Source organism: Hibiscus syriacus, unplaced genomic scaffold (assembly GCF_006381635.1).
Source record: "Hibiscus syriacus cultivar Baekdansim isolate YM2019G1 unplaced genomic scaffold, ASM638163v2 tig00112614_pilon, whole genome shotgun sequence".
In the NCBI taxonomy this organism is placed as follows: domain Eukaryota; kingdom Viridiplantae; phylum Streptophyta; class Magnoliopsida; order Malvales; family Malvaceae; genus Hibiscus; species Hibiscus syriacus.
The window spans coordinates 268,563-292,735 of NW_024063369.1; the positions used below are offsets into that span (position 1 = coordinate 268,563).

General features: G+C 35.5%; 2 protein-coding genes and 2 pseudogenes across 2 annotated transcripts; 2 read left to right on the forward strand and 2 right to left on the reverse strand.

Moving 5' to 3' along the window:
- Positions 1 to 7,273: 7,273 nt before the first annotated feature.
- On the forward strand, positions 7,274 to 9,387 carry LOC120182016 (annotated as a pseudogene).
- A 2,918-nt stretch (positions 9,388 to 12,305) lies between these two features.
- LOC120181981 (vicilin Jug r 6.0101-like) lies at positions 12,306 to 14,277 on the reverse strand. Its single transcript, XM_039187010.1, has 6 exons — positions 13,975 to 14,277; positions 13,585 to 13,822; positions 13,251 to 13,495; positions 12,895 to 13,176; positions 12,550 to 12,811; positions 12,306 to 12,457 (listed from the first exon to the last, which is right to left on the reverse strand). The coding sequence occupies exons 1-6, from the start codon at positions 14,275 to 14,277 to the stop codon at positions 12,306 to 12,308; spliced, it is 1,482 nt and encodes a 493-aa protein (XP_039042941.1).
- A 3,514-nt stretch (positions 14,278 to 17,791) lies between these two features.
- On the reverse strand, positions 17,792 to 18,739 carry LOC120182073 (annotated as a pseudogene).
- A 967-nt stretch (positions 18,740 to 19,706) lies between these two features.
- Positions 19,707 to 20,445, forward strand: LOC120182057 (non-specific lipid transfer protein GPI-anchored 19-like). Its single transcript, XM_039187077.1, has 2 exons — positions 19,707 to 20,086; positions 20,153 to 20,445. Exons 1-2 carry the CDS (start codon positions 19,768 to 19,770, stop codon positions 20,392 to 20,394), a joined length of 561 nt encoding a protein of 186 aa, XP_039043008.1. The 5' UTR covers positions 19,707 to 19,767; the 3' UTR covers positions 20,395 to 20,445.
- The last annotated feature ends 3,728 nt before the right edge of the window (positions 20,446 to 24,173 follow it).

The window sequence follows — 24,173 nt, forward strand, 5'->3', positions numbered from 1 at the left end:
ATATTTAGATTAACCAAACACATTTAAATCATATATTTTCTGATCTGAAACTTTGTAAGGAAAATGCTGACCTGTCTTGCTCCTCTTAGCTTCTCACTTTGCTTTCCAGAACCTACGTGTGAAACACTCACACGCTAAGCCTATGACTTATTGAGGCATTAAACTTATAAGAGAAACTCTAACTTCTTAACCATGCTTGAACATATCATACTATGCTATCACCCAAAACAATATAACATTACGTATAATCAAATATACACAGAAACATAGACTCATCATTTACTTCATTAATCTTATTTCACTATCCATATTATTATCATTTATATGTGTTGATCATATCCTCTTGAACCTAACCTTTTTAACCAACATATGCTTCGTGTAACCAAACAATACACATATCATCATATGACTCGTGCAATACACAAATCAATATATATCACAAAAGCATATTCTTCACATGTAATATATTTATTGTTATATCTTTGTCTAGCCCATGTATATTTCTGAGAACTGTAGATATGTGAGTCTATGGAGGTTGTGCACTATGCTATCACCATAGCTCGTATGGGGTCCCACTAGGGGCTATGAGATTTGTCCCGAAGGACCTATGTATTGTATTTGTCCCGAAAGACCACTCCTTAAGAACCATACACATATATTTCAGTGAATCAAATCTATCTCAAGAGACCCTGTAAATGTTCCAAATGATACATATATATCCCAAAGGACCACGTAGACCCTCAACTTTTGGCATGCCAACTATACCTCTAGCTCTCTTTACACATAACATGGGCATTAACAATATATCATGTCACATATTCATATAATCATATAGTTCACTTTCACCTGTCTCTTATCTCTTGTGACCATATAATCATATCACTTTGTATCATATTTCACATATTCATATCACATAGTTCATATCACTTGCATGGTTTCTCATAAACATATATATCACATCCTATTCTTATTCTTATTCTTATATAATCCTGCATATCATCTATGCTCATTCACTTAATCTCTTATATTCATATATCATATATGCATTTTATTCATTATATAAACATATATTCATACAAGTCATATCATACCTACAACAACATATAATTCATAACAAACACATGTTCATGTTCATGAATTTATGCATAACACTATAGGAAATAGACTTGTCGCAAGTCTTATTTCCATTTTATATCATATATGATCTAATATGCACTCACCTGAGCCTCATTGAGTTCCAATCCACTTTTATGATTTCCTTTCTTTCGATCGAATCTTGACTTGATAATTGTACCGGAACTTGTTCGTGTTCGATATCTACATAATCATACATTGATACATATTAGTATCCAATTAATATACTCTAATCTATCATTTCTTAGACCAAGAGAAATGTCTATTTCAATTTCCCCTTGAAGTGCATCGATGCATTCTTTAACATGTGCATCGATGCACTACCCATGCATCGATACACAAATTACCTTCGATGTTTTCATTTTAAGGGGATGCATCGATGCACTCCTTATGCATCGATGCACCAATTGCATTTGATGTTTCCATTTTTAAGGGGTGCATCGATGCACTTCTTTGTGCATCGATACACATTGAACAATTTCTGGAAATTTACCCTTGATGCATCGGTGCACATTGAATGTGCATCGATGCACATAGCCTAAAATTCCAATTTATGCCCGAAAATCCACTCTTTTCAGCTTAATTACTTCATATATCATCCCCTTTCTAATTCTTAACTTACATACTCATATTCAAACTCATTTCTATTCATTAATCACCTCTTTAACATCAAAATTCTATTCTCCATATGTAATTCAAGAATTACACCCAAATTTTAACATGTTACAAATCCAATTCTAGCACTTCATACATGTTAATTAGATTGATGACAAGTCAAATTTATCTTCAAATTCAACTTATCAACTATATTTCAAAATTTCATTCAAAAACTCTTCTCTTTAATCTTTGTAACTTCTTCATCTTTTGACTTTAAGATAACTTAAGCTTTCCTTAAGCTTAGTTATCACCTAATGATCAAAACCCAACTATAAAATCTACAAATAATCAACTAAATAGAAACTACCTTCTCTCAACACGTTAGAGAAGAAGAAAGCAAGAAGAAGAAGAGTTTTCCAGATACTCTTCCCCCAACGTGTTTATCTTTTCTTAAAGAGATAAAAAAATATCTTTTATGACAAATGACCATTTTACCCTTTAATTCCTTTAATAATTACTAACAACTTTATGGAAATATTCTCAAATAAATCATTGAACTATTCAACTATTTTACTTTGACCAAAAAATTCTGAAATATTTTAATTTGGTCACTAACCCGGTATTGAGGATGTTACATCAAAGGTTGATATCAACTCATTTTTTTGGTGATGTCTTCTCAATTTCTACTGTTAATCTCAGTTTTTAATTTCTCTCATTCAATGATTTTAAAAATGTACAAAACTACACTAATTTTACACAGTGTAATTAGATTCCCCTTTTTTATATATAATCATGAATAATATTTAATTAATAATTTAAATAATTTAATGTTGATTTTTCCCCAAAAATCATTTATAGTATTGAAATTATAAACCTTGTCATCTATGTATAATCCGATTTGTATGATTATGAAATGCCAAAAATAAATCAAAAGAGTACGAAGGGAGTCATTCTCTTAAGTTTTGGGGTAAACTACACATTTAGTACATAAACTATTAGTTTTAGTCCGATTTAGTACCTAAATTTTCAATTTTTTCAAAACCATACCTAATATTTAGTTTTTGTTTTATTTTAGTACCCCCATTGTTAAAAGCTTAACGCGTTTAGTACCTAAATTATCAATTTTGGTTCGTTTTAGTACATAAACTTTCAATCTATTTCAAAATTAACATTAAATTTTGAACAAGGGTACTACAATGAAACAAAAACTAAACTCTAGGTATAGTTTTTTAAATAAATAAAAGTTTAGGCACTAAATTAAATCAAAACTAATAGTTTAAGTACTAAATGCATAATTGGCTCTAAGTTTTAATCATGTTACCCTGTCCAGAGGACCCATTGTTCTTTAGCTTTGGTCGGTTACATCAATATTATATATATATATATAGTTGAAAAAATGTGATAAATTAGAAACTTTGAGGCACATTTTCTAAGTGTAAAGATGAATAATCGAATAATGAATTTATTGATTCATATTCTACTACGTGAGATCTTTATAACGATATCTCATATACTCAAAATGGTTGAGTGATGAATGAGAAATTGATGCTCGAAGTATGTTACATGTGAATTGTGTTGTGTAAGAAAATATAAAACTCATATCCCACATTGATAGAATATTAAGCAAAAAATGATTTATATACACAAACCCACTTGTTTGTCATTAAATGACTTGAGTTAAAATTGTGTTTCGCGTTCATGTGTGGATTGTAAATCCAAGCTCTCTAAACCCATTGGGGTTGGGGTGTACTTGCATGACGTTGGGTGATGCGAACATTTGGATTGATCATAGGTTTTGGAATATTTTACCCAATACATATTAAATATTTTCCTTAAGTGAAGCTTATCTTTTAGAATATTCTGAATTAAAAAAGATATTATACAATTTTCTTTTAATTTAAATATTAAATATAGTATAACTTGCAATTTACGAATATATTTGATATGATATGGTGTTGATTAATTATTTCTGATTTTATTCATATGCTAATTAACAGTCGAATTTTATTCAAGGCAGTATTAATTGATCGTTTCTGATTTTATTTAAATACTAATTCATAGCTCGAATATATTGTTTCCATTTTGACTTCTTTGTGAACCACTATGATACTGTGCTAACCTATTAGGTTAAACACAATTCAAAAACTCTCTTCTTCCTCTCTTGTTTTCGGTGATAGTCTCTACCAAGATTTAGTTCGCGATCTCACAAGTTGTGCTACTGTGCGTTGATCATATCGTTGTTGTATCATGGGAGACAGATGACCAAGATATCTCGAGCACCAATGAGTGGTCAAAAATTTGTCTTAAAGAAATTGCGTTATTACAGGCCTCAACCTAATTCAAGTTCGATATCCTGTTATTATTCAGATTCTTTACTCTAACATATTTCTTCTACTTTATTAATAAAATTTGATTTGTTTTTATTTTATTTTCATCTATGCCATAGAGATTTGGAGTTTGTACAGTCTCAACTTTAAGATTTGATACAATTTATTTATTCTCTATAAGAAGTACAAAACAATTATTACCCAAATATTGCCCTTGGTCCTTGATTAATTTAATCCATTCATTATCATATTCACAGTACACCATTTAGCCATTATAAACAAAATGGATGATACATAGCATTGATTAGATGCCAATCATCAAGGCAAAGAAACAAGGCTAAAGAAATTCAGCATTAGCTGAAATGGGTGCCACGTGGAGAGGGTGCCTTTGGTCTCGACAACCATGACATGGACAAGTTTCTCGACAACCATGACATGGACAAGTTTCTCGACAACTTGTGATTGAGACCAAATGGCAACGTTAACAACGACAATGTGGGTGGTGGAACCTTCACTTTTCAGCCTTAGATTAATGGATTTAGTTAAGGATTCCCAATTTTCCCTTGGAGTTTTTTGCTCTCAACTTCATTACTTTAATCCTTTGTTAATTAACTACTAAACGTGACAAACTAATACCAAGGGGACTGCTAAGAAACAACAAATATTATTATTATTGCATGTTTTGATAGAAAAATCACTAGTTTTATTAAAAGCATAAAATATCCAAAATTATAATGAATATTTATATAAGTGTCACCTGGATCAGTTGTGTCGATGTCAAATTCAACCCTGAGAAAAAATATAAATGAAAACAACAATAAAAAAAACCGAAAACTACCAAAGGGAAAAAATATAATTGATATTTACTGGATTAAGTGTTGAAAGATATTTATTAAGTAAATTCTTGAGTTTAAGTTATGCGGAAAAAATAATATTAAAAGCGTGAATGTTTAAAATATTTGAATTTAAAGAATTTTGATTTAATATGTATCCTATAATGTAATATTTTTTAAATTTGAGTTCGAAATGAAATTTTGTAAAAGGGAAAGTCGAGATTGAAGTGAAATTAAATTTGAAATAATTGTTTTCGACTCGGCCTAGATAATTACTTTAATTTCTCTCTGTATGTATTTAAGAACAATTACTATAATTTATATATTTTCCTAATTATCTTTCCATCTTGATGGCACAACAGAGCAGCCAAATCAAAATGAACCACAAAACCGGCGCAAGCCTAGATGGGGTCAAAAAGAGGCTCCGGACGGGATAGCAGGCTCGAACACAGTGACTGCTAAAAAAGAAGCAAAGCTGAAGGTTTCGAGGCAAAGGCACATTGGAGACGCAGCCAATTCCTTTGGCAAACAAAAATTATCTCCTATCAAAACTCCCCTAGTTCTATTGATGTTGGGAAGCCCAAAAACCCACGCTTAAGCAGCTCTCCCTTTTGCATCTTGAGTCCCTCACACGATGTTCCCTTTTGAACATATTTCTTAAGAAACTGACCATCATATGCTGAGATCAAATTGTTGTTTTAGTCCCTCTACTATACTGAAATTTATAATGCAATCCTTTCTACTCTATTGCTTCTTTAACCTCTTTTTTTGGCTCTTACGGGAGACCAAGCGTGGGAAAGGCCACTGCTTTGGGGTATATTAAACTATGATCAAACCTATCTTTGTTGACCGTGGGCAGTGGTAATCAAATACTTCTATAATGTCGACTATAAATCGTTGAAACCATTTGATGAAAAAGAGAAATTGAAAGATCCGGGAAGGGCTTGATTATGGATGGGAGGCTGGTATCTCCAATGCCCATTTGCCCTTAAGCTTAAAGCTTTTGCTTTTGTTTTTAGCTTGTAGGCCTTGGATTTTGGGGTGAAAAAAAGGCAGAGAGAGAGAGAGAGAGAGCAGTGAAAACCCATGCTCTCTTGCACTTTATTCTCTTCAAATACGAAACTTTGCACTGTACCCTGAACGAGGTTTATGTTTCAGTAGAGAGCTCCAAGCTAATTTACGAAGAAACTCCAAAAAAGAAAAGAGGCATTCCTGTTTATCCCCTCTATCTCTCTTTTAATGCCCTACATTGTCTTGTTCTATCCTCAGAATCTCTTATTTTCACTACCTCTCCTAAGTTGTTGTTCCATTTAGTCTTCTCCAGGCAGAGCTGAAAACACTTACTAGTGAAAGACCACTTGTTTTCCACCTTTTTTTTACAATAAAAAAATGAAATGGCAATGCTGATAAAAAGCCTGGAATTTCATTTCTTGGAACAGAGGTTTACCCTTCTCTTGTACTAAGTTGTCATTCAAAACTATCCCACTTTCTCTCCCATTATTTCCAAAAGTTCCCGTTTGAAGAAGTTTTTCTTCCCAACTTTTGTTTTTGTCTGTGTTACATTTGGACGAAACGCCTGAGAACATATAGTTATAGTTGAACCAATAGGAGCAACTTCACGAAAAATCATAATTAGCTAGGCTATATGAAAGCTGCGAAACGATGAAAGATGGGAACTCCAGGAAGGGCAAGGTTCCCCCCCCCCCTCTGAGACAAGCTACAATCTCATTTGATTTTTCTGCCATTTTATGTTAATAAGAGATTGATTTTAAGTGTATATTTCCCTGATGAAGCTTTCATGGCCCAAGACATTGGTCAAGAAATGGTTCAATATCAAGAGCAAAGCTCAGGACTTCCACGCTGATGATTTTGCTTGTGGAGGTGATTCATTTGATTGGATTTCAGATCCTTTTTGTTCTGTCTTATTGCATGTGTTTTTAAGATTATACATTTGATTCTTGGATTTGAAATCTTTAGCCTTTCATATACCAAGAACATGAATTTTGGTTTTCAATTTCAGTAAGGGGTTTGATATTTGCCATTTGCAGTTCAAGATCCACTAGTTGTTTTCTTTCTGTTTCTAAAATTCATGCTATTTGTTTTTTATGGTGTTTGAATATGTGAAATTGATACTCTTCTGTGTGTGTGAGAGACATAGAGCAGCTTTAGCAGCTTAGTAGTTCTTCTTTTTCAGGTGTTGATGAAGATTGGGGGCACAACTTCTCTGATAGGGAATCATGCACTATCAAGAAAAGCAAAACAGGTTTGGATTTGGAATCATACTCAACTTTGGTGATTGTTTTGGTCTCTTTGGACCACATCTTTCTTTTATCTCCCCTCTTAAGGATTTTTCAATTAAACCTAATACTAAAATGTTTTGTCACATGTATGCTAGATGGATCGTGCAAGAGGTATCATGATCGAGTTCGACGATGTAAAATCGATCCTGATGTATCGCAATTAACAGATGTGCATAATTATAGGTATGGTTCTGTATTCTTAGATCTAAATTGCTTTCTAGTGTGAAAGTTGTTTCTCGATAGGATTTGGTTTATAGTGTGTTTCTTTGTTCCATATTGGCATAGGATTTTTGTAGCTACATGGAATGTGGCTGGAAAATCTCCACCTAGTTATTTGAATCTTGAAGATTGGCTTCCTAACTCTCCTCCTGCTGACATTTATGTACTCGGGTATGTGAAACCGGTCCAGATGTATACTACACCTCAATGTGCCAATTCTTTTACATAAACTAGTAGTTTTATGGTATTGACGGAAGCCTTTTGGATCCCTTATTTTGGCCTCTTAGGTTTCAAGAAATTGTTCCTCTAAATGCTGGTAATGTTTTGGGCACTGAAGACAATGGACCGGCCAGGAAATGGCTAGCTCTCATTAGGAAGACTCTGAACAGTCTTCCTGGAGCCAGTGGTGTCTTCCACACACCTTCACCTGTCCCTGATCCACTTGTAGAACTGGATGCAGACTTTGAAGGGTCAACTAGGCAGGAAGCTTCATCTTTCTTTCACCGCCAGTCATTTCAATACCTTAGTCGTAGTATGAGAATGGATAACGACATGGCAATGCCACAACCGAGGCTTGACCGCCGCTTCAGTGTTTGTGATCGTGTTGTCTTTGGGCATAGACTGAGTGATTATGACCCTAACTTCAGATGGGGTTCCTCTGATGATGAGAACGGAGCTGGAGATTCACCCGACAATCCTCACTATTCAGAATATTCTCCAGTGTCTTATGGTGGATCTTTCGCATTGGAGGAAAGCAATAGGCCGGTGGGGCATTCAAGGTACTGTTTGGTTGCCAGCAAGCAAATGGTAGGGATATTTCTAACAGTATGGGTGAAGAGTGATCTTAGAGATGACGTTCACAACTTGAAAGTGTCTTGTGTTGGCAGAGGATTGATGGGTTATCTTGGAAACAAGGTATATCTTTTCCTATTAAACTCTGACTTGATAGCTTTTGTTGAACTAGAAATAAGGAGGCATTCTCATTTCTTTGGTTTTGCAGGGTTCCATATCTATTAGCATGTCTTTGCATCGAACCAGCTTTTGCTTCATCTGTAGTCATTTAACCTCGGGGCAAAAGGAGGGCGATGAGCTGAGAAGAAACTCCGATGTTATGGAGATCCTCAGAAAGACAAAATTTCCCAGGGTTCATGAAACAGGATATGATAATTCTCCCCAAACGATTCTAGAGCACGAGTGAGCCTTTATACATTACATTTTGACTGTATTAATGCTTGTCAGATTAATATCATAGCTTTTCTATTGACTAAGTTTTGGATATCTCTGCACAGTCGTGTTATATGGCTTGGGGATTTGAATTATCGGATTGCTTTGTCCTACCGTTCTGCAAAGGCTCTAGTTGAGATGCACAATTGGAAGTCGCTGTTAGAGAATGACCAGGCATGTTCTTTTCCTTTGTAATTGATCCTATATATGTATGTTTATTTTTCATGGAGCTTTGCATGGAAGCTGAAACTTTGATGGTATTCCAGCTTCGGATAGAGCAGAGCCATGGCCGTGTTTTTGAGGGGTGGAATGAAGGAAAAATAGTTTCCCTCCTACATACAAGTACTCAAATAATTCAGACAGATATACAGGGGACAATAGGCATCCAAAGGAGAAGCGAAGAACTCCAGCATGGTAATCAGAATTATCTACTTTATGTTCATGAGAAGAAATTGTGACATGATTGCTTTGAATAATGAACCTTTGATCTTATAATGATCATAAAACAACTGACCTGGTATTTTTGAAGGTGTGATCGTATACTGTGGTATGGACAGGGCCTCTACCAGTTATCTTATGTTCGTGGAGAGTCAAAGTTCTCAGACCACAGGCCTGTATATAGTGTATTTTCGGCGGAGGTTGAGTCTATTAACCGTAGTAGAATCAGGAAAAGCATGAGTTGCTCCAGGGCAGGATCGAGGCTGAAGAGCTGTTGCCGGTTACATGGATACACTGAACTCGGTTTCTTTTGAGAGAATCATTTAACAATCCTTATTCTGCATCACACTTTTGGAATACGACAACGCGGTATTAAGCGCATGCTTGTATATAAAGTAATCCATATATACAAAGGGAACTAAATAAAATGAAACCTTTTGCTGTTGCCATACACTAGACAATATCTATTGCTAGTTCTTAAATGGTCCCAGTTTACAGGTGAGTAAATGCCCTGCAGAAACTGTAAGATAGCGGCGATGAACGCAAATTGCCGACCTCAACCGGAAAAAGCTTGGTATTTACTTTTAATAGTTTGGATGTAAATTCATTTGACTAATTCTCTAACATGACTTTTCCTTGCTGCAACAGGTTGAAATCTGTATATTGTTAATAAAGTCCCAACTTCAGAAGATCATGGCATGCCATTGCCTGACATTTGTAAATTCCAGTGGGAAAAAATAGAAAAAGGAGAGAGATAATGGAATCAGTTGGCATTGAATTTTTGTACTAGTATTGGAAGATAAAAGCCTGGAAGCTAGAGATGTGATGTATGCTCTTTACTAGTGCATAAAACAAAAGCTTTGATTTATGTAAAACCTTCTTTTTCCAGTTGCTGCTAATCATTTTACTGATATAAAAGAGAAACTGGCTGTGTTTGAATTGATTATTTCCATCATTGTTTTTAGTACATAATCTCAAACAGTGACCTGAACTCGTCAAAAGTAAAAAAGATAAATACTTTGCTGAGATTAAAAGTAACTACAGATGTTGAGTTTCGTGTAATTATTTATCCAGGAGTGAACATGCCTGCAAAAGGCAAATGAATCCCAATTATTTTGTGCAGTTTTTGGTTGGACCAAACCAAACCTTTGGGCGATGGCAAAACTCTGAACAAACAAATTTAAGAAACTAAAGGTGGTTGATGAGGTGTGGGGTTCCTGAGAAGAAATTGCTTTTCCATTGTCCAGAATCTACGGATTTTAGTAGATATTCAAACCTGGATTTTTCTGATGTTATATGATAGTACAACAACGTTAAGATTTTTCAGTAGTGGGAATTTCCAGCTTGAATGTGGGTGATATTACAGCTTTTTAAAACGACATGCTTGGACGTTTACACTTTTTACAGTTTGAAACCATTGAAAGAGAATCTCATAAAGCCTATTCTATCCACAAATCCAGAACAACAACACATGAAAGTAGAAACAAAAATCATGGGGAACTGGGAATTCCCACCTGCCTCAACCCTTTTTTTCTTATTTTAGGATTCTTTTGTTCCTTAGTTTACAACATGAAAATGTCTGCCTTGTGACTTGTAGCTATCCAAGGCAGAAGAAGGTGACTGAAAGTAAGTGCCGAGGGGGAGCTCTTATCTTTGTCAATATCCCCTTTTAACAGCCTTGGAAATATATATATGCATAAACCTATACCGACCAACCTAAAACGAATTATTAATTATATGTATGATATCTCATTTGTGCTCAAAGTACAAATTTTGGATTATTGACATTGTCAGTTTGTCACTTCCTTCTTTGTTCTCTTCAAATATTATCAGATAAACTTTTTTAAGTAAAATCTGAAGAACTGCGAGCATATGATCATGACACCTCTCGAACACTGACAACCCTTTGAGAGGGTACCATACGTTTCGAAAAATGACATCGATATCTCTCTTCCTCACGTCAACCTTGGAGGAGGAGGGCACAAACGCAAAAGCACGCCTCTGCCTCTGAACCCCCCAACCCCACTCGTTGCTTAAGCATGCTATAGCTAGTTGGTGGTATCCTATAGGCCGCCAGGTGGTGTTTTCTCCTCTCTGCCACGTGACACTTAACGTCACCCTCTGAGAGAGGGACTGCACGTACAGTCTGAAAGCATATATTTAGGCTAGAAAAACTAACATGGGAAGGATTGGTGCATGTGGGATTACGCATAACCATGCTATGCGCGAATGCATGTGTATGCATGGGGAGTTGCCATTTTAAACGCGCTTATAGCCTTTCACTAAATGCAGAAACAGATGAACGTTCATCTAAAGTTCATTTAGGTCCGATCGATAGGGCCACCAGCGCAAGACCAACATGGTTCGAATTTTATAGCAACTGGTCCCAAACTATGAAGGTGGCAAGAGCCACTTTAGATTTTTGAGATCGAAGCGAAGGGAGAATGTTATTTGGGAGATTCTTTTGAGACCTGACAACACTGCACACCCGCACGCTTGAAAACAACATAACCTAGCTGTTGATGCAGTCCCACAAACTTAAAACCACTCAAATTAAGCATTGATTAGGTAAAAGTGATGTCATATTAAGGTCATTGCTTGTTAAACAAGGTGTCAGTTGACTCAGTTCTGATCAGAGAGCAGTAAACATGGTTGGCGTATACCTGGTGTCAAGCTCGGATCTCTTGCACAAAACCTAACACTTGTTTTTCTTTTCTGTTTAGAGAAAAAGACAACCCTCGTTTTCCACAATGTCTATCCCTCGGTTTTGGAAAGCATCTGGGATTTAACTCTGGGAAAAAAATAAAGGGTATCTTCTGAAATAGAAGGAGGTGTCACCGACGGGACGCCTGGTCTTTGGTGTCTTCTTCTGTGATACTCCCATCCCATCTAAGGCAGTCATTTTTCATTGGCCAACGTCTAGTAGTATTTTGTTAGATGTGATCTTATTTGGCTCTATGGGTCTTACGGTGAGAGTCTATGTGGAATGGAACGAAACATTCTTGGCCCGTATACATCAGATTACATGTGCTAGGCTCGTTGGAAGCCAGGAGTATTTGTTTAACACAGGCCCAACCTCAATTACATTAGGTCCCGCATTAGTTATTCGTATTCCACACCATGCAAAATTTACACAAGTACTTGGTAGCTAAGCTCAGCCATGAGCCATAGAGCTCCTGACCTTAAAACACACATGCACACACAAAGCTGAAACCGTTTTTTTCCTCTTAAACTTATTCATAGTCTCGGCTCCTTTGTTGCCTTGGTCCAGGGAAAAAGAACCCCTCGTCTTGGTTACCAAAGATCCAATCCACCACATCTTCCCTGCTCTTGAATGCCAACTCCTTGGCTTCCTTCTCGAATCGCTGCGCAAAGTTGCCCTCCCCTATAAAACAAAACCAAATTTACATGAGAAGATATACAGCAAAAGAGGCCGTCGGCTTACAAAAAACAAGGACCGTGTGTATTTTTGTTTACCTGCTGGAAGGTATCTAACATTGTTTTCTATGTTGACCTCAAAACATAGAATCTCCAGGTTCGTACGTCTAGAAGCAACAGTCACGAAAGGATGCCCTGCGGGAATAACGAAAACTGTGTCGGGCCTTAGACTTGAGCTTCTCTTCTCATAACCGGATTTACGGGATGCTTTCGAAGCTACCATTTCGATGTAGCCCTGGCCTTGCACCACAATGGATATCTTGATTGCCCTCGAGTTGTAAAATGGAGCAGTCATGGATCCCTGAACATAAAAGTAAAGAACATAGTTGATTGGACATCTGTTTGCATGCACGGGAAAAATAAGGGAGAGAAATAAGAAATTACTCTGCTGATGTTGGCATAAGAGACCCTGAGATCGAAGTCTTTAAGTAGCTTGAATTCGTCCGCATCAACTTCAAAGAGCTGGCCGTATTTGTTAGACTTTGAAGGGCGGTGCTTTCTGAAGAGATTGAATGGATTCTTTGATTGAGTACCAAATGGCCATATACCACCTCCTCCGGTACCTTCCTCACGGCTACTCATGGCCTCGATTTGTTCTTTCGAGGCTTCGAGGAAGGCGTCTTTGCCTTGTTTCTCGAAGAAACTCTCCAGCTTCTCTCTTGAAGTCTGGTTATATATGTTTTCAATAAGCAAAACTTGGCAATACTTAAAAATAGCATGGATCAAGGTAAAAAATTTACCTTGAGAGTAGCTTCAAGGATCTCAGTGCTGAATGATTCTGGTTTTGCACCTTCAGCTCCGTAAAATACATCATAATGGTCTGGACGATTGACGTGTTGCAATAACTTGACGATGAAAAGTTTCTCGATGTCATCACTGTTGACCAAATAAAGAGGAGTCCCGGCACGAACCCTGATGATATCTCCAGTTTCAATGTCGAAGCTCTGTCTCTTATCTTCATGGATCAACGTGATTCTTCCACGTCCTGTTACGAATAAAATGCAAATTACTCCGTTAAAATTTGAAGTTTTTTATATGACAATATATTTGAAGAAAAAAATGATCGATTAGAACCTTGAGTGACAACAAAGATAGCGTCGGCATCGAAATGATTCGGGACTACGAACACCCCCGGATTGGCGACAAGGAGAGCCAGTCGGTAATTCTCAATGGTACGAAGAAGATCAGAGTTTTCAGTGAATTTCGTGAGAATATCAACTCTTCCTTTCTCAGCCTTGATTGCAGTAGAGAAGTGTCGATCTTCAAGTACATACGGATTGTGCTTTTCTTCTTCTTCTTCGTATTCCTTTGTCTGTTTTTATCTTCCTCCCACTCTCTCGATTTTTTTTCTTGGTGATATTCTTCACATTTCCTCACACACTCTTGTTTCTGTTTCTCGTCGAATTTTTGCTGGACTCTTCATTGATGGGAGCATTGTTTTGGCTCAGGGTCTTGTTTGGCAACGGCTAAGCAGGCAAACAGAGCCGCTGCAGACAGGATTAAAACAAGTAAACAAGGCTTTGATTTGGCAGACATTTTTACTGGTGCTTGTTGTTGCAGAGATTGAAGTTGAACGTCGGGATTATATAAAGCGGTAAGGTGCAGGCATGCATGAAGACGGGTGTCCACTGTAAGGGTCATCGCAAGTAAATGCTGGAACACCGCGTAGTTTTGAGCTTGCATAGGGGCGAAAAATGAGGGGAATTTGCTTGGTGGCTGCTTTGAGTTGGCACTCAGGCATGAGCGAGCGATCGCATGACATCCCATGTCTTGAGAGTGGAGCCTTCACGTGGGCGTAAGTTCTTGGAAGCATACTATGTTGTCGTTTCATGGGTTATCCCAGCAGAGACTTTTGGCCTATTGTTAACCATCCTACATTGCAATCAATACGACAAAATTAGATGTGTTTTTACGGAGAAATTGGTGAGTTGCAATTTCATTAAGGAAACTATGGCACCATAAATGTTGGAAATAGTAACTACAAAACATAGTTGTTAGCACTAATTGAAAATATAACTAACAAAATAAGTTATAATAATTAAACCGTGTCATGATAATCCATTGTTTTATAAATTAATTTTACCCGAGGAGTATAATCACAACAATATTAAAATGTCCCTTGAGATTAACACAATTCTCTAAAATTTCATATACCCTGAAATGGACAAAAGCTATAGTACTCTTTACTACTGAGAATTTCGAAACACTAAATCTACAAGAGGACTGTATTTATAGGTACATTTCCCGGGAAAAAAAAAACAGAAACAAGGGCATGAATTACAAAATTAATTTATTGGTTGTAATATTACAACAATAAATCTATTCATAAACAATTGTAAGAGCTAGGCATTAAAAAGCTGTCATCTAGTGAAAAATAATCTAGATACATAGTAAAAAAATGCACAGAAAAATAGCTGTAAAGGCTGCTAAATTACAGCAATAAAATTTCTGGAAATCCAGCCAAGTCAATAACAAAAAAATTATCCATTTCAAATTGTAAAAAATATCTTTCTGACACTTGAGAAATGGACAATTTTATATTAAAAATCTCAAATAAATAATTATTTTAAAAAATAGATTACTTCAGAAATAATTTGAAAGAATGGCATCCAAATAGTTCACATCGGACTACTTCGCGGCCTGTAAACAGCGTGTTAAATCATCGCACTCTCTAACACGCGAGATACATTCGATATAGGTGCATTTTTCATGTAAATCAATAAAATAATTTGATAAAATGACATCGCACATTGCGAAGCGTGAGGTAGATTTTATGATCTAAAATATCGCGAGATTTATAGAAGACCTCGCGGCCTGCAAAGCACGAGGACAATAGATTTTCTACCCTCCTTTAGTGTCCATAGCCTTGTTCGGATACTATTTTCGGGTGGAAAACTGATTTTTTTTTTTAAAAAATTCAATTATAAACGCATAATGTTGCAATTTATCTTTAATGTGACTATAATATCATCATATATAAGACATTTTAAGCGAGATAAAAATGACGTTAAAAATGGTTAGAAATCATGGTTTTGTGAAAGAAGAAGAAAAAATGATTTGATAGACATATTGAAGTGTTATTTCTAGCTTGTAGATATTAGTGATTTCAGAACTTATATGCTTAGATGTATATTATTGCAACTTATATTTATGTTAAGGTTAATTTGATCACATACGCGATATTTTAATGGGAGTAAAAATCGTGTTGGAAAATGTTGGAATACATGATTTGGTGCATGAAGAAATCAAAAGAAATTGAAAACTACGTAATATGTGTTGTTAATTAAAAAAGAAATAATGCAAAAAGTCCATTTAATTGATATTCAGGCCTGAGTGATTGAGATATTTGTTCTTCTTTTGTCTGGGATTCCTACATATAGAACATACCATGCTTCTTGTGGACATTGGCCGAACAATTTTTATTGGGCTCGATACCCTCCAATTACATCCATGCTTCTTGTGGAGACATTCGGCGATGTAATTATCCACATTATTTTTTTCACAGTTGACGTGACGGAACGACATATGATGTAGTTCTTGATTGCGGCCACAACTTGTTCTTTTGTCCTAAAACTCATTCATAAAAAGAGTAAATAAAATTGTCAACTTACCAATAAACAAATCAAAATAAATAATGACAAATTAAAACATTATATTAACCTGAAAATCATTTCAACATAGATATCACCATCAATACGTTGATTGTATTGCTCAATGTGTGGGAATTGGAAAAATTATGGAGCGTTGAATGCTTCGATATCAATTGTTGTAAAGTGCGATGGTGACTGGTAAAAAAAAATAGGAGTTGCAGCATGTGGAACCGTTGTAGCCGCGCCGTATTCTTTCTTGTCTCCTGCTTTTAGTGGCATGTCAAGGTCTTCTGATTCATCATAGAAAGGGCCTAACTCATCATCATCAGGGTCGTGCTCCCTTATTAGTTATTCGTCAGAATGATCTCCCTCAAAGCAGAATAGTTAATTATTTTAAATTTCAAAATATATTATAATTATAATATTATTAATTATTTATTATATTTAATATTTAATATTTTGCACACATAATTTTTTATTATTTCAAAATTTACTAAATATATTACAATTATTTTTATAAAAGGAAAAAAAAGGATATGGAAATTTTAAATAAGATGCTTACATTGTCACCCCTAAGAACTTTCCAGTGCCTGATAAGCTTCTCGGCTGCTTTCCAACCCATTTTAAATCTTTAACCCAAAGCTTCAGAAATTCAGAACAAAAACAAGGAACTGAAAAGCAGAAGCAAAAAAAAAACGCGCTAGAGTTTACCTTAGAGTGCTAAAACACCGACCTTTTGCCAATGATTTGGAAGATCTGGATCGTGCTCCTTCTACGTCAGGTTTTAGGATGGCTTAATACCAAAACAAGTGCCCTTATCGAACAGGTATTTAAATTATTTTTTGACTCATCTAGGTACCTAACGTTACAAATGTTACCCTTTTAAGTGTTCGAATCATCAACAGCGTTTATTTTCCCGATAAGTGATATGTGTTATAATAACCATAGTGCCCCATTATAGAAACAATAACAAATTCTTTATACTTCATAGGAAAGATTTTGTCAACTCTCCTACTTGGTATCTTACACATGATAATAACCATAGTGCCACATTTGTAAAATTAAACACCGTATAAGATATTGAGATCAATTCTAAGTGACATAAAAATAATATAACATTTATGTGAGAAGTGTAAGTAGTTTAGGAGAAGATAATGATTAAATTGATGATTTTTTTAAATATTAAAGGTTAAATCTATTTAATTATTCTAAATTAAGACCGAAATTGATAGAAGATATAACTTTTGGGGACTAAAACTATTATTATACTAGGTTATGTTACTATTTCATCTAATATTTTACCGTCAGTGACTTGTTTATAATAATATTTTAATTAAATAACTAAATTATCACTTTTAGAAAAATGAATTTCGTTTGTAACTAAACTAATAATTGACTGACTTGGGGTGTATTTTACCCTTTCTTTTATTTTTTTTCAAAATATAATTGAAAATGTTTAATACTCAATTTTGCCCTCAAATGTATTTTTTTCAATTTAGTACCTAAACTTTTTCGCAACTTTATTACTTAAACTATTATTTATCCCATCTTACCTAAACTTTTACTAGTGTTCAATATGAATGTCCCTCCAAGTTAAGTACTTAATGTTCCACAATGCTAAATACATTATTCAATGTAGAACATACAAATGAATGTGAAACATACAAATGAATGTGAAATTCAATGCCTAATAAGCTCACACGAAGAACTTCCATCAGAGAAGGTGACTTTCAAACAAGTATAGAACACAACCTAGGTTTAATTGAACATGAAAATTGTAACTCCAATCAATAGTGTGAGTAACAACGGAGGGAAAACATAAGACGGACTCGATCCCGATGGCTGTATGACTGGTCGAATCCCTGGATTTATCATGCCCGAGGGAGCTTCTGGTTCTTCATCTTCTTCGGGTGGCAAAGCAGGTGCCAGGTCCAAGGGAGCATCAGATTCTGATCCTGAAGCTAATCATGGTTTTATGGTTTTATGTTGGAGGTAAGCTAACAAAATACTGATGCATTCATTAGAGATTAACTCCAGGGTTTAAGGGTGATGCGGCTGTTGGTGGCAAAGTTGGAGGAAGAAGGAAGGGAACAGGGCCTGCCAAAAATGTTCTTCGGATCACTTAATGCTAATTTAAATTGTCTAAATCCAAACTTATTTGGTTGCTTGTGTTATAAGTTACCTGGAGCTGGTAAAGGAGTGCCATAAGCTGCAAAAACGCAAGAAATGGAATGGTTGTCACTTATAACATACATACATGCATACATACATAAAGATAGATTAAGCTCTGTACCTTTGCACTGCACTGGTACGCTATCCATATTACAAGCTTGGGGGAGACTAATTGCCAGGGTTCTGTTTATGGGCAGTTGAATAGGTACACTTGCAGTAAAAATAAGACAAGCACAATCCATGCTGCCGCTCATAAGCGACTTCAACGAGCTGCAAGCCTGCAATAGCCTTCACTCGGCGACGATGTGCCACTCCCGCTGCTTCCGGTAATGAAATTTAGGCACGGCGTGAAGTTCGAGATAATTCAGGCGGTAGAAATTTGGCCTTCAACCGAAACAACTGAAAGGGTTGATAATATTGCAATGAGTTGGAGAAACTTGAAGCCTTCCATGACTTTGTCAATGAAATTGCAATCAGTATGGTAAAAGCCATGGAAATGCGAAGGATTTATAGTTTTGAGTCTTTGAGATTGCTGCAAGCAAAAAAAAACCAGGCAGCTTTGAATTGGGTACTGCAGATCAACTACTTCAACTAATTTCCTCACTGAAGTAATCATTCTTTTTTTATGTTGTGATGAAATCACAAGCAGTTCAAGGTAGGTCGTTTGCCATGTTATTTATGTTTATGATCAACTCGATCGATCAATTCTAGCAGCCATGGCTACTTCCTCTTTGGCTCTCAGTTGAAAGGGAACCCAGTCTGCATCTTCCTAGCATCTTAAAAAACAAGGGTTTTATGCACTGTTATCCTTTTTTAATAGTTTAGGACAATGGCTGTCGTTTTCTTTTGGTTGCCAATAGATTGATTAATTGGAGTCGGTCATCCGAATATAACCAATCCATTTGTCAGTTACCTCAAGGACACCATTAAATAACACTCAGCAAGTAAACCAAAGTCTTCAAATCCAATCAAACAATTTGACTTTCCAGTTTCTATTGGCAGACACTATTTGTAACACAAGGAAATGGCAGCAGGAAGAGTTGAGATGTGTCTAATTCAATCCTCGCTGCAACGCCTATGCGTGGTGGTTAACGGTGATCAATCGTTGCCGCAATGCCTTAGCGCGGTGGTTAACGGTGGGGCTGCAAACTAAATTTTTTTAACGTCAACCATTTAGGCCAACCAATATAGACTTGGGTGTGCCGTTGTTTCCCCTTAATTTGTTTTGAGAAACTAAAGCTGGCTGTAAATATTAGGCTCAAGACCTGCCATGGAAGGATGGTTGAGCTTCTTGAAATTGTTCAACCAAAATCAACCCTGACTTAGTAAAAGTTGGCCACCCGAATGCAACCACTACAGTATGATCTGTTGCCATGAAACCTGCTATATATGTGCCCAACTTTCCCTTTGGGGAAGACATGGTTCCATCCCTTTTTTACTCAAGCCTTTTAGTACCACTTATAACTTGCTCCTTGCTACAAACTGAACCTCCAAAATGGCTTTAGAATATGTCAAGTTGGGTCTAGCCCTGGTTTTTGTGACCATTCTTTGTGAATTAGCCACGGCTCAGTCCGGTTGCAGCAGCGTGCTCCTAGGTTTAGCCCCGTGTTTAAACTACATTATGGGAAGCTCGACGACCCCGGCATCGAGTTGCTGCTCTCAGCTTTCTAGCGTGGTTCAGTCGCAGCCTCAGTGTCTTTGCTCGGCACTCAAAGGCGGGGGCTCATCGTTTGGTATTACCATTAACCAGACCAAAGCTCTGTCACTCCCTGGAGCTTGCAAAGTCCAAACGCCACCGGTTAGCAGGTGTAACGGTAAGGTCAGGCTAAACATATAAGCCATATTCCCCAAGAAGTTAAGCTAATTCGACTGTTTACCAGGTGCTAGTGGTCCAGCAGCTGTCCCATTGAGCTCTGCAGTAAATCCAACAGCTGATAGTTCGGACGAGACACCAGACACACCGGCTACATCATCATCGATGCCGATCATTCCTTCAGGTAGACACCACTCCCAAGTTCCTGCAAAAGAAGGCTACGAATCAAACGGAAGTAGCATGAAAACGCCGCTTGCTCTCACTCTCGTTATTTTCATCTTTATATTTGAAGCGTTTTATGTCAACTAGGAGCTCCCTTACCTACTATACAAACAGTGGCCATTTGTATTCCTGCTTTATCATGTGTGCTCAATGGAAATTATATGAGAATCCATTGCCATTTGAGTAAATATATTTGATTCCATTAATTATTTAACGTCGGAGTGACTAGAAAAATTTAATCTATAAAGTTTAGTGCGTAAAGTAAAAAAATTAAAAGTACAATAAGTGAAATAGGAGAAAGAATAAAGTTCAATTGTTAAACGTTAAAATTTATAAAACACAACCTTCAATATGTCGGTAACGCAGGCTTCGATATGGTCCCTTATCGGTAACTTTTTCCCCCTAAAATTTTGATAAAAAAGTTATTCATATATTAAATTTGGATTTTAAATTAACTAAAAATTTAATAATAAATTATTTATCATTCCATTGGTGATTCAATTATTAAGCTTCTTTATTCATGAAATATAATACCTTTTTTTATTATAAAGTGTATTTGCATGTACCAAGAAAGATATGTATTGCTTCTTACAAATTAATATTATGCTTAAAGGATCAAATGTATGTCCGTGACACCCCCACGGTAACCTAAGCTTAGGTACCTATTTGAATAATTATAAAGTTTATTATAAAATTTGAATAATTATCTTTGCTGTGCCACCAAAATAAAATACAAATAATTGGTATAATCTTACTTAACCTAAGTTTTATTCAATTAAATCAATTAATTGATTTTCTTTCATATTAACCCTTGAATCTAATAATTTTATATTTTTAGTCCATTTAACGGTAACCTTATAAAATTATAACTCATTAAATTAGAATATCACCTTAATAAAATATCAAAAATTAAAACTCAGAATTGATATAAAAATCATTAAATTCAAGTAATAAATATTATTTTATTCAAAGCACACCTAAAAAATATTAGTAAAAAGGGTAAACTCTGAATTTAGTATCTAAACTATCAGTTTTGGTCAGTTTTAGTATCTAAATTTCAATTTTTTTCAAAATCATACTTAATGTTTTTTGTTTCATTTTAGTAACCCACAGTTAAAGACTTAACGCATTTAGTACCTAAACTATCAGTTTTAATCTATTTTAATATCTAAACTTTTATTTTTTTTAAATTAAAATTTTGAACAAGGTATTAAAATAAACAAAAATTAAACCTTAAGTATAATTTTAAAAATGATTGAAAGTTTCAATACTAAAACAAATCAAAAGTGATAGTTTATGTACTAATCACGAAATTTACTTAACAATTTATGTCAGTTGATTCTGCCTCCCTCTCTCTCCCTCTCTCTCCCTCTCTCCTTATCTCCGTTGTCGCATATCGTGTCTTTCCTCAGGCAAATTACACGCTACCCTTTGCCTTTCTCCAGTTCTCTCGTGGAAGGAGCTTAAATATTATCAGCATGAGGAATTATCATGGTGTCGTAACCGGTTTTCGTCCGGGCACGAAATATTTATTTAGCGGGAAAATTGATATGAATAAATGGTTTTGAAAATAATTTGGGAGTCGCCATCGGCCTTTTGGGTCAGGTAAGTCGAATACCTAAAAATTATTTTTTTAAAAGAGTTTTAAGAAAACATCAATTAAAAAAATGAACTGATCTGCGTTTATAACCAAAAATTCATTCTTTTTAATAATAAAAAGGGATTCGTGGTCGGTTACGTTTAGGGAATGATTAGTACCCCTACAACGCCCAAAATTGGTACTTTTTAATTATAAATTGTCTCTATTATTGGAAATTTAAAAATTCAAAGATATATTTAATTCATAATTCTACTATTTCAAATAATTTTAAGAAAATATATTAATATACATAAATAAGATATTTACTTATTTAGAAATATCAGAAAAGGACTTCTAGGTACCTTAAGACAGCTCTTTTCTTCGAAAATAAAAATAAATATTAAAAATGTAATAAAACTAAATTATAATTTTTATAATATTTAGTTATTTAAAATACCAGAATAGGACATCCAGTTGTATTAAGACTGCCCTTTTCTTTGATATTGAAAATAAATAAACATTATTAAATAAATAAATAAATAATATATATATTTATAATATAGTAAAACAATAATTAAAGTAATGATTTAAAATATATTAAAATAATAAAAATTAAATTAAGTTAAAATATAACTAAACAATGACTAAAATAAATAAAATAAAAATAAATGTAAAATTATTTAAATTAATGAACATAATTCGAATCATCATAAAATAAAATTACTAATAGTGTAATTAATCCTTAATTAATTAATCAGTGATTAAAATAAAATTTATCAAAGTTTAAAGGCTCTATCTCGAATAAATAAAGACTCTAAGTGCTAAAAATGTAATTTAGCCTTATTTAATTAATCGGGTTAAAATAAATGTTAATAAAATTATAAGGTACTAAATCAGTTATTTACCCTAAATATATATATAAACTGATAATGACTAAAATGTAATAAAATAAAATTGAATGACATAATTAAAAGAATCAAAACTTGCTTTCAGTGACTAATTTGTAATGTTACAAACTCGGAGTGACTGCGGAAAGGGTTTAGCCATACATGTAAATTACGCATATACCCCTTCCCAAAACGACGTCGTTCGGGAAGGGATATATATACCCTAAACGCCTGGCCCGAAGGGCCAAGCTTTCCCATTTCTTTCTTTTCTTTCTTTTTCTAAGAGAGAAAGCTCTCTCTGCTCTCTCTAAACTCTCTCCCCGGAGAGAGAGCTGACCACCGGCCGGCAACCATGATCCGCGGCATGTTCCGCCGCCGGCCACCGCCTCCGGTGGCCGGAAATTCCCAAATTTACCTAAAGTATAGATCTAAACGCCCTAAGACCGATTCCGGTCTTTGTTTTCCCTAAAAGACTCCTAATCGGAGTAAATCTACGAAAATACCTTCGGTATTTTCTGTTCTCCGGCGATGTTTAGTGCTTCCGGCGATGGTCAAGGCTCCAAGGGTAAGTTTCTTTCTTCTTTCTTTGTTTTCTGTTTTGGTTTTCTGCTGGTTGTGGGTTCGTGGCTCGTCTCTGTTGCCCCCTCTTTTATTTTGCAGGTAACGGTGGCTTTTATAGCCACCACAGTGCTCCTCTCTTACTGGTTAAAGAGTGGAAACTTTGGTGAGTCACCAAACTATGTGGTGACTCACCCCATAGCTGAAACGTGGACGGCCGGCGTGATGCTTCTGGAGTCTTCGAAGAGGCGGTGATGTCATGGCTACAGCGGTGATGTCATGGCTACAGCGGGGTGGAACACCTGGAGGTGGCAGCTGAGCTCTTCTGGAAACATGAGGCGGCGCTGCGCGGGGCTTCTGGAAACGGCGGATGATAACCTAGGGTTAGGAAACCCTAGGGTTTCCTTTGCTGGAACCGTCTGTGGACCGTTGGATCTCTCAGATCCAACGGCTGAGATCATTGGCGGCTGGCTGAGAAGAATGAAACCCTAATTGGGTTTAGGGTTTTTGTTAGGCCATTTCTGATTGGAATTGTAAACGGGCTTCGGGTTTTGGGCTTGTAAAATGGGTCTCCGGGTCCTTTGGGCTTGTAATAATTATTTAATAATAATATACTAATAATAATATTTAATAATAATAATAATAATAAATTTAATAATAATAATAATAAATTTAAATGGAAAAATGATGTCTACAGCTGCCCCTCTTTGCTCATCCTTGTGTTAGCAAGAATAGAGTAAAGACGAAAAAGACAATATTTTTTTCATTTGGCTTCTTTTGAGTAGGATGGAAATGTTTGAAAACATCATGCACTGAAGGGCTTACAGATGACCCGAAGGCTT

Excerpts from the sequence above, each read along its gene's own strand:
- LOC120181981 (XM_039187010.1), bottom strand. The coding sequence starts at position 14,277 with ATGGGATGTCATGCGATCGCTCGCTCATGCCTGAGTGCCAACTCAAAG. Across the intron at positions 12,812-12,894 it reads CTTATGCCAACATCAGCAGA|GGATCCATGACTGCTCCATT; the intron begins GTAATTTCTTAT and ends TTTTATGTTCAG. Across the intron at positions 12,458-12,549 it reads TGTTAGATACCTTCCAGCAG|GGGAGGGCAACTTTGCGCAG; the intron begins GTAAACAAAAAT and ends TTTGTTTTATAG.
- LOC120182057 (XM_039187077.1), top strand. The coding sequence starts at position 19,768 with ATGGCTTTAGAATATGTCAAGTTGGGTCTAGCCCTGGTTTTTGTGACC. Across the intron at positions 20,087-20,152 it reads ACCGGTTAGCAGGTGTAACG|GTGCTAGTGGTCCAGCAGCT; the intron begins GTAAGGTCAGGC and ends ACTGTTTACCAG.